The following is a 13,437-nucleotide window of genomic DNA, read 5'->3' as shown; positions in this document are numbered from 1 at the left end:
AAGGTTTGTGAGCTGAAGCATTCGTAAGATGAGGTATCACTGTACACGTTTACGTTTGGCTCATCAGCTTTATGGTGACACTGACTTGTATCCCACCTGTGCGACAAGGAGGTGGCAGGAGGACAGCTCCCTGGCCGTCTCCTCCATCTTGTGCTGGCACTCGGTCTGAAGGCTACCCAGGTGCCGGCAACGCTTCGCCATGGATTTCACCTCTGACTTGATCTTGCTGATGTACAGGCGAGCAAGCGTGAACTCCTCCTCGATGACGCCCGTGATCTCTGTGGACTGCGCACACACAAAAGTGTGAGTGAGTGAGTTGAATTGCGCCACATAGGAACGATGAAAATCAATTTTCAGATGACAGCGGGTAAATTGACAAAAAAAACCCTTTTAAAGGACATCCGACGCCTGCGGACAAGTTGTGTCCATAATTTGTAAAATCACTTCAAATGACTTTTACTGAGCGTATTTTACAAAGACTCCGCGGCATATAGCTATAAATTACGTTTTAAGACTCGCGCTGAGTATTCAGGTTTATTGTTCCTTTCGAGTTGGTGACGATTCCAGACGTAATGTCATGTCAGGGACGCCCCTGATCAAGAAAGCGACACACAATACATTTTGGGTGCTTTGTTTGGTCTGAAAACCTCGTGTTGATCCGTGTTGATGGCGAAATTAGAAGGAAAGCACATAAGTAACGCGATGGTGAATTGTTGTGTGTTGCACCAAGACTACTATTTGATACCAGTTGACACAAATTCCCAGCAGACAAATCAGCCTATTTCCAGTAAAGCGTTACATAAACCAATATGTGTGCATTGCATTGTATTTTGGACAGCCACCCTCATTTCAAGCTCATATAACTCCAGACCCATATAATTTAGGAATTAACTCTTTTTTTCTGATGAAAGAAGAGTCGAAGGTTTCTAATGCTGTACTGAATGTTTTATTATAGTCCTAAAAGTCAATATTCTGGAATTCACTGGAGTGGACACATTTTTGCACGTCTGGCAGTGAATGAGTTAATTATATATTCTATCTGTTCACAAATTGTGATTTTGAAGCTTTGTTGTATCCAGCATGATGGTGGCATGGTGTTCATGTGCCGGGAAAATGAAAGACAGTATGTTAAATAAATGTGTGCAACGTTGGCTCCAACTGCTTAACGTGCACGAGGCTGATGAATATTTGAAAAGCGTGCCTATAAATAGGAAACCTTTTGGAGAATTTCAAATGCCCGTGTCTTCCTTTCATCCACCAGTGCACTCACCAGTCTGATGTCGCGGGTGCCCACGATGGTGCTAAACTCGCTCAAGTCCTTCATCAGCCCATTCAGGACTTCGGCGATGCGCTTCCTCTGGTGGCGGCTCGCTTCCTGGATGTGCGAAAGCTCTGCCTCCGATGCCACCAGGTGAGTCTGCAGGTGACAATGGATAAAAGAATACAAAGAACAGTCAGAGTGAAATAAAAACTACATTTAAACAGATATCCGTTTTATTACAATGCTTATCATTTATTTACTAAAACTATTAGTATTACATTTTTTCAAAATACAGTAAAGTCTCGTTATATCGATATCGGTTATATCGATAGTACTGCTTATTACGATACTATTTCTATGAACGCAAGGAGTCCGGTTATATCGATATTTTTTCCGACTCCCGAGAATATCGATATAACGTGACTTTACTGTAGTGTTATTTTTTTGTGTGTCAGTGCATCGTTATCAATGGTAATAAAATATAAATTTTAATTGATAATAAGTGTACTAACTTAATCAGAGGTCTTATGCTAACGTGAGAACTGTTCAAAACAGCTAGCTATCTGGCTATCTAGCTGGCTATCTAGTTGGCTACTGAGCTGGCTATCTAGTTGGCTATCTATTTGCTATCTATTTGCTTTTGCTATCTGGCTAGCTAGCTATTAGCTAGCTAGCTAGCTGGCTATCTCTGACCTATCTATTACCTAGCTAGCTAGTTTTCTATCTATTTGAGTTATTCCGGGTTGAGTGAACGCTGGCGCATGTGGCTGCCGATGCTCACCCACAGAAAAACTTTCCTTTGACTGTAAAGTGACCTTCGGAGTTTTGAAAGCCGCTTATAAATTAAATGTATTATTATTATTATTATTATTATTATTATTATTATTATTATTATTATTATTATTATTTACCCATGTTCTACTGCTGAAGCTGGAACAAAGCGCAAATATGGAACAAAGGGAAATGAAAAAAACATTGCCAGAGGCCATGGCCAGCGCTTTATCGGCACCTAAACAAGAAAAAACAAAACCCAAACTAATTTGGCGCTCAACGTGGTATTTTCAGTTCCCGAATAAATTCGTGAATGGCAATGAATGGGTACTGTTACAACGACCAAAAATTGTTAGCTTAAAATATCACAGGCTAATATTAGCGTGAAGAGTTACCTTTAAAATTGTAAATATTCATTCATATACATGAACCTTGGCAAAATAATGTTTTATTGGTACCGCAGACATCTTTACAGTGTCAGACACCCTCACAAAAAAAATGTCAACCGACTAGTGTTGGTCTATGCAGGAATTGGGTGACACTTTTTTCTTTGAAAAGTAGAAAAATCGAGCTAATGGCGACTAACACAAACATTTGCTGCCCAGTGAGATCATGTACCGCCATCTTTGAGGATGAAGCAACAGTGCCAAGAAGCATACCTCTGTTAAGTCTCCCCGAAGGACATTACCGTATTAGCTCACAATCAATTCCACTAAGTTATTGATCCTCATGCTCGGGGGCAGCTCTTGCTTTGACTTGCATAAGTGTAACTTTCAATACATTTCCTCCAACACATTGTGGGGTGAGTGCAAATTATCCACCCACCATTTTCTTGGCCAGTTCCTCGGCCAGTAGCTTGTTCTGCACACTCTTCTCCTCCACCTCCAGGCTTTTCTGGTCATAGTTGACCGCTAGCTCTTCTAGGGCCTGTAGCACCTCTTTCACCTCTGCCTTGGAACACTCGTTCTCCCACTGCAACCGGCTCAGCTCTGATTGCACCTTTTCACCGTCACCTCTGGAGGATGCCAAGAACTGGACGACATATTAACATAAGTGATATTTTTAAACAGTACTGTACATACATTATACAAATACTTTTTTTTCTTTACCTCCTCTTGCTTGAGCATCTCATCCTTCAGTTTCTCCACTATTTGACTTTGATAGTCAATTTCAGCATCCTTCAGTGAGAAAAAGACCGAATGCAGAAATATTATATGCAATGGAGTTAAAAAATAAACATCCATTGAGAAAAAAAAAACATTATCTGTACACTTTATTAGCAATTTCTTCTCTTTCTATTGATTTATACAGGCAACTGCAAGATAATAACAGTCAGATTTTACTCCCTGACATATTAATATTAATGTAAGAATAGCTCTATTGATGTGGTTACAATATGCAGTGATGTCGGACTTAATAATGAAAGCTGCGGCTCTCACTATGATGCCTGTGTACTTTTAAAAATATATAATTTTTTAATGTTGAATAATCTTTTTTTTCCATTATCTTTTGTCACAGATGAGGAATTTTTAACAAAATGTAATGTGATAACAGACATTAATTATATGCTATCCTATTTACGCTTATATAGGATTATGCGGGTACCAAACAAATCCATTTTGTGTTTGTGTCATACTTTTTAAATCCTTCTTGCTATGTTACATACATTTAAAATCTGTTTATTATTCCATATGCACAGGGATGCTATGCTAAAGCTTTTAAGTTTATAAATATCAATCTTAATGCCGATTTTATTCCCCTTTCCCACATTAAATTCTAATTGACAAGCGTGTGGAATGATTCACATGAATAATATACATGCACTCTTTATACAGTATGTGCTTGCAATGAGAATCATAAATTGATGGTGCATAAATGGAGCTCCTGCAATAAATGTGTCACCTTGTCATCCAGCTGCTTGTAGAGCTTCCGGATCTCCTCCTCGTACTTGTGACGCTCTTCCTCAGAGATGTGCACCACGATGGAGGAGGTCAGGGAACACGGGCTGCATATATCCAGTGCTGGCTCCTCGGATTGGGGTGGCTCGTCCTCGTCCTCTGAGCCTCCTCCAAACTCACCTGAAGGGATCATAAAAAAATATCTATTATCCGGTGGCGTTGGTTTAAGAACAGCTGAGTGGCAGAGCAAAACAGGAACTACCTCAAATAGTAATAATTACCAGGGCAAAAAAAAACAAAAAACAATGGCGTTCCGGTGTGGAGTTTTCATGTTCTCGTGCCTGCGTGGGTTTTCTCTGGGTTATCCGGTTTCCTCCCACATTCCAAAAAACATGCTTGTCAGGCTCATTGAACACTCCAAATTGTCCCTGCGTATGAGCATGAGCGAGGATGGTTGTTCATCTCTGTGTAGCCCTGCGAGTGACTGGCAACCAGTTCAGGGTGTCCCCCGCCTACTCCCCAACGACAGCTGGGATAGGCTCCAGCACCTCATTGATCATGTGAGGATAAAGTGGATTGGAAAATGGCTGAATTGATGGATGGATGTTAGTTGTACAAAATTTGATGTGGCATCTTAGTAAAATGAGCCAACCGACCTCGCAACTCAATGCTGCTTTGACCGAGGTTAATGCTTTCACTTTAGATTCATCTGCTCGACATTCATGCATTAACGTCCGATCGGAATCCCCATTGTCATTAAGAGGCTTTCATGGCTGTTCCTATTCTGGAAGGGACATGGAGGAATAAGATATGCAAAGAAATGCTGTCGGTTCTGTGATTTATTACCTCTGCCAAGAAAAGGGAGCGTTTTGGGTGTGCCTTATACACATATGTACATAAGTGAGACAATGAAAAAGCACAACATGAAATGTATGCATAGCACGGAAGATACTGAGGATAAAGATTTCAATTAGCAGATCTCAGTGTTTCCGGATAAAAATCCACCTCTTGAAATCCAACATAATGAAATTGTTATACGATAATATCAATAATTATATCTGTGAGCCTGTTGTGCGAATTCATGTAATTAGATTTTTCGTAATCTTATTCAAAGATACAGTGATACCTCGGTTTATGAACTTAATTGGTTCCCAGAAAGTGTGTTTAAGGCGAAACGTGTGTCTTCCAAACATTAATTTCCCATAGGAAACCATTAAAAATGAGAATAATCCGTTTACAGGTCCCCATAAAACACAATTTTCTACTAAATAAGTCTTAAAACTGCACAAAATACACCTAATTTTATGTATAATAAATGTGCTATTGTATTGTATTTAAAGAAATAAACAGTACAGTATAATAAAGTCGTTTTATTTACCTTTTTGATGGATTTGGATAATAGCGTCATTCACACGGTCCCCTGCTAGCTGCTTTTCGTTAATCCAAATCAACAGAAGTTTTTCAACCTTTTTTATTGCTTGAGACCGTTGCTTAAACAACACAGAAACATCCCTAGCCCTACGTAGCAATGGTCGATTTAGCATACTGCTACTGGGATTGGATTGGATTTGCCTTTATTAGTCTCGCAGTGGAGAAATTTACATTTCACAGCAGCAAAGTTATGAAAGAAATGAAAGTAGAAAAGCAAAACATAGGAGCTGCTAAATGGGATGCTAAATAACACAAACGCACACCTCGTTTGTGTTTTTCGATGATCTCCTTTTTCTGATCGACCGTAATTTTCATTTGTGTCCTCTTCGTCTAGCCTGTGGTGGGGTCTTTTTCGGTACCAAAAAAGCAACAGCACTCTACTCGATAACAAACCACGTCTGCACTGAGTGCCTCAAAGAAAGTGGGTGTGGAAAACTAGTCCGCCAGCCACCGTAGCGCTGTTTGACCGTGTGGTTTGATGTTCTCCCATCAAAAACTAGTCTGCTAGCCATTGTGGCGCTCCATGTGTTTCCCGAAAAGTAGTTTGTATGCCAAGATTATATTCTTGCGAATTTAATGTTCGTAAGGCGAAAAGTTCGTAAAGTAAAGCGTTCGTAAGCTGAGGTATCACTGTAGATGGAAAATATTTTCATGTGCCTATTCCTATTTTGCATCTTTATTTACTTGCTATTAACGTGTAGAATATATAAAATAAACATTTACAATGTTTTGGCTACTCTTTTCATCACTGACATGGACTATAGAAAATGAACAGATGCATATGCCACTTGAGTGGCACTGGTGATTTTTCTCGGCCAAAGTCACTTGGGACAGACAATAAACAAGCACTAGAGAAAATTGAATTTGGCTCGTCCTCGCCACTTTCTAAAAAAGGTACACGAATAACGTACAACTACTCAGGACATTGACACACACGCCAGTAGGGAATCAATGATGAATTAATTTGCCGCTGATTATCTTTCGATGACAGTGATTAAACCTTCCCACGCTTAAAGATGAAACGTTTACAGCAGTTTAAGTGGAGAGCGAAGGCAAAGGATTGATTGAACAAATTAGATGCCGGGCCAAGCTAACTACCACTGAAGACGTCTACACTGACATTGATTTGAAGTCAAAGGTGTTCAACATGCTGAATTTGACTCTGTATGTGTCATAGGGGCAAATGTAGCGATTAAACTGTACAGCTCTATGAAGCTTAAACACATTAATTAAGTCATTAAGTCACTGAAAAATGTCAACATTTCAAGCAGGCCAAAGTTCAAGGCTGTGCAAGTTGGTTAAAAAAAATTAGCAAGCTCACTATAGTTGAAGAGTCGGCGTGTTGATGCTGGCTGAAAGATGTTTTTTTTGATGACAGGTACCCCAATAAATTTTCTTTTGTGCTGTCTTTATATGCAGTGCTGATCAAATTTACTAGACCGCCTGTCGTAAAAGAAAGCCTCCAGATTCATGGAGTGCTTTAATTTGGAGGGTTTCAGGAATTAAAGCGGTGCAGGGAGATACAAATAATTTCACATGTCAAATCATCTTTGTTCATTGAATTGAAAGGCAATGTCATTAATCTGTTCCTGATTAATGACAAATAATCTGTTCGAAATTAATGACAGACCCCTTGCCACCAAAATGTTACTATTTTGAAAGAAAATCTATATTCCTATATGTCATAAAAATATCATAATCACAAAATGTAATAGAAGTAAAAATTAAACAGTTGTTCAACCTGCATCAATAAAAATGGTGCTCCTCATTCTAGTGGCTGACTCTTCTATTGGCTTTTGGGGACTGCTAAATTTTTTGTTTGTTTGTTTTTTGCTTTTGTGATGTAATGTGCAGAGTTTCAGATTAAATTTGGATAAAAAATAGAACAATGAGGGATGGAATGAGTATTACAAGCAATAGTTAAGGATCTCTTGAACGTTCATTGGAGTTAATGTTCCATAATTTTGGAGGTCCCTCAGAGAAAACAGCTGGTGATTCGTGGAGAACCAGGAAATGAGGCTTACAACTGCATCTTTTCTCCCATTATGACAAAATAATGCTACACAAACTAAAAATGCTGATTATTTTCCTCATTCACTCTTTCGATAGCTGTGGATTTTGAGGATACTGGATTACTTTTGTTTTTCACCACAGCAACTCTTTAAATAACATTTCACAGAAGACTGAACTGACCAAAATGTGTATTTTCTGGTGTATAATGTGTACCAGAGTATAAGGTACACCTCCAATGAATGGTGTATTTTCATTTTTTTCCATACAAAAGGTGCATATAAGACCCACCTTCAATGAATGAAAAAAGTTTTCCATATACAATAAATAAATGTATAAACATTTTCACACCACATTATAAGGCGCTACAGTGGAGGCTGGGATTATCCATTACTTCTTCTTCGGGGGGAAATGGAGTCGATAGCTGCTGACAGTAATTACGAGACCGATTGTGGCTTAATATGACTTCACATAATAATAATAATAATAATAATAATAATAATAATACATTTCATTCATAAGCACCTTTCAAAACGCTCAAGGTCACTTTACAATCGCAGGATAGGTTTTCTGTGGGTGAGCAGCGACAGCCACATGCGTCAGCGTTCACTCAACCTGAATTAACTCAAATAGATAGAAAGCTAGCTAGCTAGCCAATCGATAGCCAACATATAGCTAGCTAGATAACCAGCAGGCTAGATAGTGAATAGATAGCTAGCCAGCCAGCCAGATAGCTAATAGATAGCAAATAGCTAGCAAATGATGATGATGATGATAATAACATAAAAGGTGCACCAGCGGATAAGGCGCAGGTTCATCTTTTGAAGAAAATCAAGGCTTTTGGGTGCAACTCATACACCGGAAAATACGGTAGTTGTGACCCATTCTTGAATCAAAATCTTGACTGATGAGATGAATAAAATCCTCAACCCGGTTTAGCTATTTCAATCAATTTCCTTTATATTCTACATATTTATTTTACAAGTGCAGTCTGTTTTTCCATATTTTAACTGATGTTACGGCCAAAGCGGTCCCTAAGGAACATGATGTGAAAAGAACGACTTCATTGTATATGATCGAATGGGCACACATTTTTCCATTCCTTGACATTACAGGGCAAATGTGATATTTTTTATGTTATATAAATGAAGTATTACCATTCCTCCAGGAGCTCAACTCAGTCTCCAGTCTGTGCACGGTCTCTTTCAATGACCTGTTCTTCTCCTTTTCCTTTTCGTATTTCCTCTTCCACTGCTCCGCTGTGAGCTCCAGGTTCACTGTCACAGTGTTTCGGATGGTTTTTGCCCTAATTGGATGAATAGATGGTGTTAAAAAAATTAGGGGGGGAAGGGGATGGGGTGGGACGAGAATAGAAGATCAGAGGAGGAGAGAAGAAAAAAAGTTATTCCATCTTGAGCTGTTTAATTAAAATGAGCTAGCTTGGCATTAATTAGCATGCAAATTGGCTTTCTGCCCGCCGTGTTTGACGGTGCATGCCGAGAAGAGAACAAAAGAAATTGGCTGTGGGAATGTTGGACACAGCCGATTCAACATTCCCTCATTAATAAACAACGACTTAAAAAGGGTTGAAATAGGAAACACTTGCAGGTAAAGCCGAATTCTTTTGGAATATTGACTTTTTGATAATTGTAAACAATTATTTGGGTCTCTGGAGTTCCTGCGTAAATTGTGACAAATGGATTGTAGAAGAAACCACTCTGCCGGAGGAGAACAACCAATCAGAGACAGAAGGCTTAAATTGTGAGTTATTTGTCGCACATTCACAGCTGATTTGACAAGCAAAAAAATAAATACATTTTAACCAATAACTTTGAGGGTGATATTTTCATGCCTCATGCAACTCTAGCAAAAAGCATGGTCATTTTCTTCCTGTTGGTGTTTTTGTTGATGCCTGTGGATAGAAATGCGTATTTGCGCCGTTGTGGGAGTGAACACAGCCAACTTGCCTGCTGGCCAAAACTCAGCGCAGAAGAGTCACATGGTCTACATAGCAGAGGCATAAAGGGACTCGCTGGAGTCCATGCTGGAGATCGACACGCCCAAATACAGTTAACTCATTCACTGCTAGACGATGTGCAAAAATATGTCCACTCCAGTGCCAGAGTTTTTGTCATTTTCACTCAAATTCCAGGATTCACAGAATACTGAGCTTTCAGACTACATAAACATTCAATGCAGCGTAAGAAACCAGAGACTCTCTTCTTTCAACAGAAAAAAAAGAGTTAATTCATAAATTATACAGGTCTGGAATATACACACTTGAAATGAGGGTGGCTATACAAAATACAATACAATATTGGTTTATATAGCGCTTTAACAACAGCTGAAGCTGGAAAAAAGTGCTAATATGGAAAAAAAGGAAAATTCTACCCCCTCATGGAAGGGAAAAACATTGCCAGAGGTCTGGCCAGCGCTTTATCTGAACTTCAGCAAGAAAAACTAAACAAAATTCGAACGAATTCAGGAATGGCGCTCTATGTCATATTTTCAATTCCCGAATAAATTAGGCAATGGCAGTGAATGAGTTAAGGACTCAAGAACAGATTGTTACGGTGAAGGTATAATCGTGTATTTGGAGCTTTTTTTCATTAATCGAAGGTGCGCCTTATAGTCCAGTGTGCCTATATAATCAATATTATACATGGAAAAAGTTTGAAAATACACCATTAATCGAGGGTGCGCCTTATACTCCGCTGCGTCTTATACATCGAAAAATGCGGTACACTCATTTCATGTTAATTTAACTTGATAGCTACATTTATTTTCCTTAACACACCCATAGGCTAAACTAATCAGCTTTCATTGTAACTCTTGCTATTTTATGTATTGTATAAAGGGAGTACTTTTTCGAGCTTGAAAGCACGATTTCCTCTATGTCAGAGGGTGATGACAAACGTACAAACTCGGCAACCACGTTCCAATGAACAGCTATTCCAAAAGCTTTGGAGGCAATCACATGCCAGCAGCATGTCAAATGGGCAGCCAAGCGAAAAGCGGCACGCCTGCTAGTTGTTGTTTGTTACCTTTGGCCAAACATGAGCGTAGACCTGGTCTCGACGTCGTTGTAGCTGGAGGGCGAGCAGCAAATGAACATGGTGGTGCGACAGTTGCCCCCCAGTGAATCCTGTAAAATGCGTGTCATTTTGCTGTCGCGGTATGGAACGTGGGATTTCTGGAAAGGGAATGAATAGAGAGGATTATGATCTAGAGATGCAAAAACACATTTTGTGCCAGCCTTTCATTCATTTTTTAACATCACATTTCATTTTTTCAAAACAGAATGCATTTTCTTTTAAAGGACAACCGACGTCTCCGTACAAGTTGTGTCCATAATTTGTAAAATGGCTTCAAATGACTTCTACTGAGCGTATTTTAATAAGACTCCACCGCATAAAGCTATATTTTACGTTTTAAGACTCGCTCTGAATATTCCGCAAGTCTTGTTTTTGAGTTGGTGACGAGTCCGTACGTGACGTCATGAAAGGACCGCCCCCTGACCGTAAAAAAAGACGCATTGTAGCACCCTTCCATCACGTCAATGTATTTTGCTGTACATGTTTGGTCTGAGAACCGTGTTGCACCCAAAAGCCGCCAGAAGAGGGAGTCCAAGCTCCATATAAGGAATTTATCAGCCTGTGCAAGCGGAGGTGGCCCCTGGAGGCCGCCATTTTGTGCCTCTTTTCTGGTGATCCATTGTTGCCCCAATGTTGCCTCAAAATGGCATGGAATAAATTATTCAATCGATTGCAAACATGTATGCTTTCCTCTTCAGAACTATTTGAATCATATTCATAGCTGGATGTGTAACAAGAAAGCATATTGTCTGAATCTGAAGCCATTGTTTGGATTCTCCAGCAATGCAAGACGTCATGGCGTGACGTCACGATTTTACTGCATTTTATTGAGGACAGCGGCCCTCATTGCAAGATCATATAACTCTACACCCATCTAATTTAGGAATTCATATTTTTTTCAGATGAAAGAAGAGAGTCTAGGGTTTCTAACGCTGCATTGAAGGTTTATGTAGTCCTAAAACCTAATACGTATTCTGTGGGTCCTGGAATTCAAGTGACAATGACAAAAACACTGCCACTGGCATTTTCGCACGTCTGGTAGTGAATGAGTTAATTTTGCCGGAAACTTCAAACCTCCAAAAAAAAAAACGTGTATATATAAAAAAGACACATTTTGGCCACTCCCCACCCCTCTACTTTGGAAACCAACAAAAACGGCCGACACAAATGAAATCCTTGCGGTCAATAATTCCCAACGAGTGCGCTGTGAGAAATCACGAGGTGTGCTGTGGGAAATCATCCAATTTCACTCTTCATCATCAATTATTTATTGATGAAAAATGCTGAGTCTCGATTTCTTTATTGACGAAAGCAACATATAGCGAGAGGCAGAACAATGAAAGATATTTTTTTTTGTCGTGTATTAATGGGGGACCCCAGTCATGTGATAATTCAAAAATGATGTAGCACATTTATATATTTATAATGTGTAAGAAAAAGTACCGTTCCGTCAGCCAAAGCAGAGATAACGTTGCCAAGGGCCGACAAGGACCTGTTGATGTTCTTGGCTTCATCCAGTACGGCTCCCTCAGCACCTGTCTTGCTGACCTGACAAAAATACAGATATTTGATGTGAAATATAGACATATATTTATATATAGACATAAAATCGTGATGAACAAAAAGTCAGGAAGTTTAGGGTTTTCTCTGTATACTTTTTAATTTCACAGACGGCATAGTTTCATATCTATTTCAGACACAAGATCTTTACTCATGTTCCATTCATAACAAAGGAATCTAGTGCGACAACAAAAAAACAGTAATTGTCCAACAAAAAATTCAACAACAAAATAACTCGCAAATTTAAAATATTTCTGTAGTATGGGTCTTTAACTCATTCACTGCCAGACGTGCAAAAATGGGTGCACTGCCATGCCAGGGTTTTTGTCATTTTCACTCAAATTCCAGGACCCACAGAATATTGAGTTTTAGGATTACATAAACATTCAATACAGTTTTCTGATGTCAGTTAGGAAACCAAAAAATGGTGTCGGTTGTCCTTTAAGACTACAGTGATACCTCGGTTTACGAACCTCTTGGCTTACGAACTTTTCGGTTTACGAATGTTACATTTCTGAAAATTTTCCCTTGGCATACGAACTTTTTTTGTACACGGAGCTGCCTCAATGAGTGATGCGTCGTTCGCGAATGAGCCCGTTCTTCGAACAACAAAATGGCAGCCGACTGTTTTTGTCCTCGAAAATAATGTATATTTTGTGTAGTTTTAAGGCTTAGAAAATTAGAAAGTAGAAAATTATGTTTTATGAGGACCTGGGAACTGGGTATTCTCATTTTAATGGTTTCCGATGGGAAATTCAGTTTTGGGATACACACTATTCGCCTTACACACTCTTGTCTGGGAACCAATTAAGTTCGGAAGCCAAGGTATCACTGTACTTTCTAATCAGAAAGCAGCATTTTTTTAACTCAAAGTAACAAAATTAATTATCCAAAAGTGAATCTCTTTGTCTCCAACAGAGAAACCGATTGGATTGCTAAAAGACAGAACATGACATTGCATCACAGGAAGGCATTAGCAGCCCCCCCCCCCCCCTGCCCTCCTCCCTCCACTCTAAAAATAAGAGCTCAGTCAGTGCGGGTGTTGTATATGTGTGGGCAAAAAAAGGAAACACCACTCGTAATCCTTTTGACAGCGCCGCTGCAAAGTGTTGGCTTTTTTGGAGGTTGAAGTTCAGAGATGTTGTTTGTCTGCATATTGATGCCAGAACAGGCAAAATCTTGCAAATCGGCAACATCTTGCAAATTATTTTCAATGTGAAAACATGTTTTCTCATTTGCACTTATATAGAAAAGACCGCAAGTGAGTCATTTCAAATATCAAGCGATTTATATGGAGGAATTATTCCTTGACCCCTGCAGAATTTCCAAGTCTGATCATATATGAATTTTGATGGCTGTTTATTGATTAGGGTAAAAACATGCCGTGTGAATCTCATAAAACGGTGTTCAT

General features: G+C 39.2%; 1 protein-coding gene across 2 annotated transcripts in view; it reads right to left on the bottom strand.

Moving 5' to 3' along the window:
* kif5ab (kinesin family member 5A, b) overlaps positions 1 to 13,437 on the bottom strand; it is a 66,120-nt gene that overhangs the window by 21,025 nt on the left and 31,658 nt on the right. For both annotated transcript variants that reach the window (XR_016116588.1, XM_089009724.1), the window contains exons 9-16: positions 11,910 to 12,014; positions 10,416 to 10,564; positions 8,529 to 8,677; positions 3,935 to 4,110; positions 3,142 to 3,210; positions 2,858 to 3,064; positions 1,271 to 1,417; positions 97 to 285 (exon numbers count right to left, since the gene is read on the bottom strand). Coding sequence is in view for 1 of the 2 variants with exons in the window: in XM_089009724.1 (XP_088865850.1) it covers positions 97 to 285; positions 1,271 to 1,417; positions 2,858 to 3,064; positions 3,142 to 3,210; positions 3,935 to 4,110; positions 8,529 to 8,677; positions 10,416 to 10,564; positions 11,910 to 12,014 (1,191 nt within the window). In the remaining variant the exon portion in view is untranslated. The remainder of the gene's footprint in view (positions 1 to 96; positions 286 to 1,270; positions 1,418 to 2,857; positions 3,065 to 3,141; positions 3,211 to 3,934; positions 4,111 to 8,528; positions 8,678 to 10,415; positions 10,565 to 11,909; positions 12,015 to 13,437) is intronic.

Source organism: Hippocampus bargibanti, linkage group LG12 (genome assembly GCF_051943395.1).
Source record: "Hippocampus bargibanti isolate YZ-2025 linkage group LG12, ASM5194339v1, whole genome shotgun sequence".
Lineage (NCBI taxonomy): Eukaryota > Metazoa > Chordata > Actinopteri > Syngnathiformes > Syngnathidae > Hippocampus > Hippocampus bargibanti.
Note: the sequence above shows the minus strand (reverse complement) of the source record. Positions and strands in the feature narration are given on the sequence as shown.